The following is a 3,378-nucleotide window of genomic DNA, read 5'->3' as shown; positions in this document are numbered from 1 at the left end:
TTTGCCTAGAAATAGTAAATCGCAAAGCTTGGACGAGTGCAACCGTAGTGTGAGAACCTAGTGTCGGCAGACTCTACAAAACTTCAAAGGAGCCGGTGTCTTGCTTCCTGGTCGGCCGATATTTTTTGTAAGAAGAAGCCTTTTTTCCGAAAAATGAAGCTCAAGACATTTAATTTTTTGTAGGCTGGTGCTACCCGTCCCTAAGATTGATTTTTGCTTTGATGCTCGGCCAGTCAATCGCTTCAACGTCTACAAACCAGGCTTGAGAATGGAATGACTCCTTTATTTCAACTGTGACTCAATTTTGCTTTACTGAACCAAAATATATCCCATGGCTTTAATGTTTTTGCCCCCATTATCCGAAGACGAGTGATTTACAGCGACGTTCCCACATGTGTTGGAATCATCATGATACCCTCCGGTACCAAACCCAATTCTGGAGTCTGGGGTTGCGCAGTTTTTCTGGTTGTTTCTAATAATGCCGATTCTTGCTTTAGAGGAGCCTTTTGATGAGCCAGCGGCATTGAACCCTTCCATGTTACAGTTGGCCTGCAAGGACGCTTTAGAACCAATCAGCGTCTTCCATGTGTTGCGGCTCAGTGATGTGGAGCGGTATTTGCCGTCAGCTATCAGTGAATGCAGAGACTGGGCCTGCTTGTTGATGACCAGAAACTTGATTGGCTGACCAGGGTTCTTTCTCATACCGAGGCAGATTTTGGAGAAAGACGTGTTCCAGTAGGTCGGTAGTTTGGTCTCTTCAAAGTCAAACCCAGTCTTCCCTCCTGGGAGGTTGTAGGCGTTTTTATTGCTCCACAAGGCCGAATCATAATGAAAGGTTTTCTGAAATAAAAACAAAAAACACAGAATTAGGTGCATGGGCACAACCGCAGAAAAAAAGCCCTGAGAACGAGGTTGGTATAAGTTGGCAAAGGAGTTGATTGCAGAAGATGTCGAAAATAAAATATCTATGCGGTTAGCGAAGAGAACTTCGATTGTTGAGAAAAGCTTGCGCTGTCGGATACCTTTTTGCCGTCAGTCTTCATCGCAAGCGTCCATCCTCCACCTCCGCACCCAAAGTTTCCCATGAGACAATAAACAGGAATCTTCTGCGACCCAAACATCAGTGGATATACTTGGCTTTTGGAGAACCTGTATCAAATAAACCTCGTTGAAATGTTTCGGAAGCTAATACGAAAAGCTTCCCGCGTGCGTTAATCCCTGATGTCTACATTTTAAAATACATATAAATTCAGTATTTAATTAGGCGCTTACTTGTGTTTTTCATACAGCTCTTTGCACGAAGACGAAGAGACAGGAACAGCAGGAACAGCTGTAGAAAGTATATAAAAAATGTCGTGATCAGAAATAACTTCATAAAGTCTTTTATTTTGGATAAGGAACATCTGAAAAAGCTGGTCGAGCGAAATTGGATGAATCGATATTAGATGGGATGCCAATCGCTAAAAGCGACCAGGAAAAGCTGCTCTAGACCGTCAAACGCGACGTTTTCTTCGCCTCTCGCCAATTTCTCATCTTTTTGTATTTCATCAATGAAACCATTGAAATGACAGATTGAGTTTTAAAAATCAGCTTACCTAGTGAGGAATTGTTGACTACTGCAACGAGACTTTCTAGTTTATTTTGCAGCGTTTTAATAGCCTCGTTGGCTCCCGAATCCTGAAGCAAGTTGCACATAAGATTGCAAAGCATGACACGGTTGAACGGTTTGGCGCAAGATTTGTCGGATCTGTCTGCATTCACAGCCATCGAGAAAAGGACTGCAACGAAATAAACGATAAGACGTAAGCGCATTTTGTACCAGATAAGGAAGCTCTCCCTCTTAACCAAGATTCCAAAATTCCTTGATTCCCAAGTAATAGTGCGGTACTAAGCAAGTGTAAATTAAACAAGGAAATTAATAAGATTTTCCTATAGTTATAAATACGACCGAAACTTTTCTTGTTAACAACCTCATCCAATCAATTTAATCCAAGTTTACTGTTTTTTTTTTACTCGGCTCATTCCCTTTTGGCGTTAACGCCAAGTATCAGTCTACAACATGTACTGTAGCAGTGTACAGATATAAGAGGCAATTTACTATAATTATTTTGTGTGACAATATAAATTAATAAGGCAAGTCATTGAGTTACTCGGGCTGTGAAAGGTGCTATAAAGGTACAATAAATGCATATGGATTTATTCGCAGCGATACAGCCCAAGGAATCTAATTAAGAGAATGAATATGGACATAAGCCTGGATGTGTTTTTCCGGCGGAGTAATTTGTTACGATTGATCACAGGTGACCTCGAGACCCGTATTCATGTATCATGAAGAGATCGCGTGGCGTATCCGCCTGTTCGGCATAACAAACCCCCATGTTAAAATATTCCAACAGTACGCCGTATGTTTTAGTTGATTTTTGCGTATTTGATCTATGAAATGTCCTGGATTTCAAATAGAGTTTGGAATTTTATCCCCAGTTTCACTTAAAACTCATTCATACTTTGTGCCAAAGTGCTTTGCTTTTCTGATTCAAGTACCAGTCTTCTCACCCTGCGAGCAGAGCCTCTCTAAAAACTCACCAGCGGGAGAGTTAAGAAAGGCTCTGCTGGCAGGGTGCAATCTTCTGGTAAACGTACTTTTATTGACCTGTCCGCATAGTAATAAAGTAAGATCCATACATTTTCGGGCGGCATTTTGTTTACATTTTTTGCTTCATTAGCATAAGGCTAATGTTTTCTGATCAGTCAGCCAAGAATAAAAGTACTGAATTGGAAGTGCATTGCATAATGAGAAATCTCTGAAAATTTGAACGCGATACATAGGATACAAATCTCTAAAATGTTTGAGATCATTTGCGCTTTTGGGCTAAATTGCAGAATACCCGGCCCACCAAATGTCCTACTTAAAAAAGCTGCCACCGCGGGCCCGCAGTCGTGTTTAACAATTGCGCTTCCGCGTCCACTAAATGTCTTACTTAAAAAACTGCCACCGCAGTCCCGCAGTCGTGTTTAACATTGCTGTTTCGGCGTCCACTAAATGCCTTACTTAAAAAACTGCCACCGCAGTCCCGCAGTCGTGTTTAACAATGCTGCTTGTCCGCAGTGGCATGGGACAGAAAATATATTCATAATTCGGTTCCTAAATCGGGTATTCTGCAATCACTCCTTAGCTTTCATTTTGCTGTTCCGTTAACTACGCTTTTCACGAGATCGTGTGAAGAAGAAAGAATTTGTTTACTGATTAAGCCTAAGCGCTCGTTTCAGTGATTGGGTCTAAGCACTCTTAGCTTTTATTTTGCGGTTCGGTTAACTACTCTTTTCATGAGATCGTGGTGAAGAAAGCGGTCGCTTACTGATTAAGCCTAAGCCACGATC

At 41.6% G+C, this 3,378-nt stretch overlaps 1 protein-coding gene across 1 annotated transcript; it reads right to left on the bottom strand.

Moving 5' to 3' along the window:
• Nucleotides 1-268: 268 nt before the first annotated feature.
• Nucleotides 269-2,597, bottom strand: LOC137980192 (uncharacterized skeletal organic matrix protein 5-like). The gene is made up of 4 exons (XM_068827584.1): nt 1,596-2,597; nt 1,273-1,330; nt 1,023-1,149; nt 269-840 (listed from the first exon to the last, which is right to left on the bottom strand). The coding sequence occupies exons 1-4, from the start codon at nt 1,810-1,812 to the stop codon at nt 310-312; spliced, it is 933 nt and encodes a 310-aa protein (XP_068683685.1). The 5' UTR covers nt 1,813-2,597; the 3' UTR covers nt 269-309.
• Nucleotides 2,598-3,378: the final 781 nt, after the last annotated feature.

Source organism: Montipora foliosa, chromosome 12 (genome assembly GCF_036669935.1).
Source record: "Montipora foliosa isolate CH-2021 chromosome 12, ASM3666993v2, whole genome shotgun sequence".
NCBI lineage: Eukaryota > Metazoa > Cnidaria > Anthozoa > Scleractinia > Acroporidae > Montipora > Montipora foliosa.
Note: the sequence above shows the minus strand (reverse complement) of the source record. Positions and strands in the feature narration are given on the sequence as shown.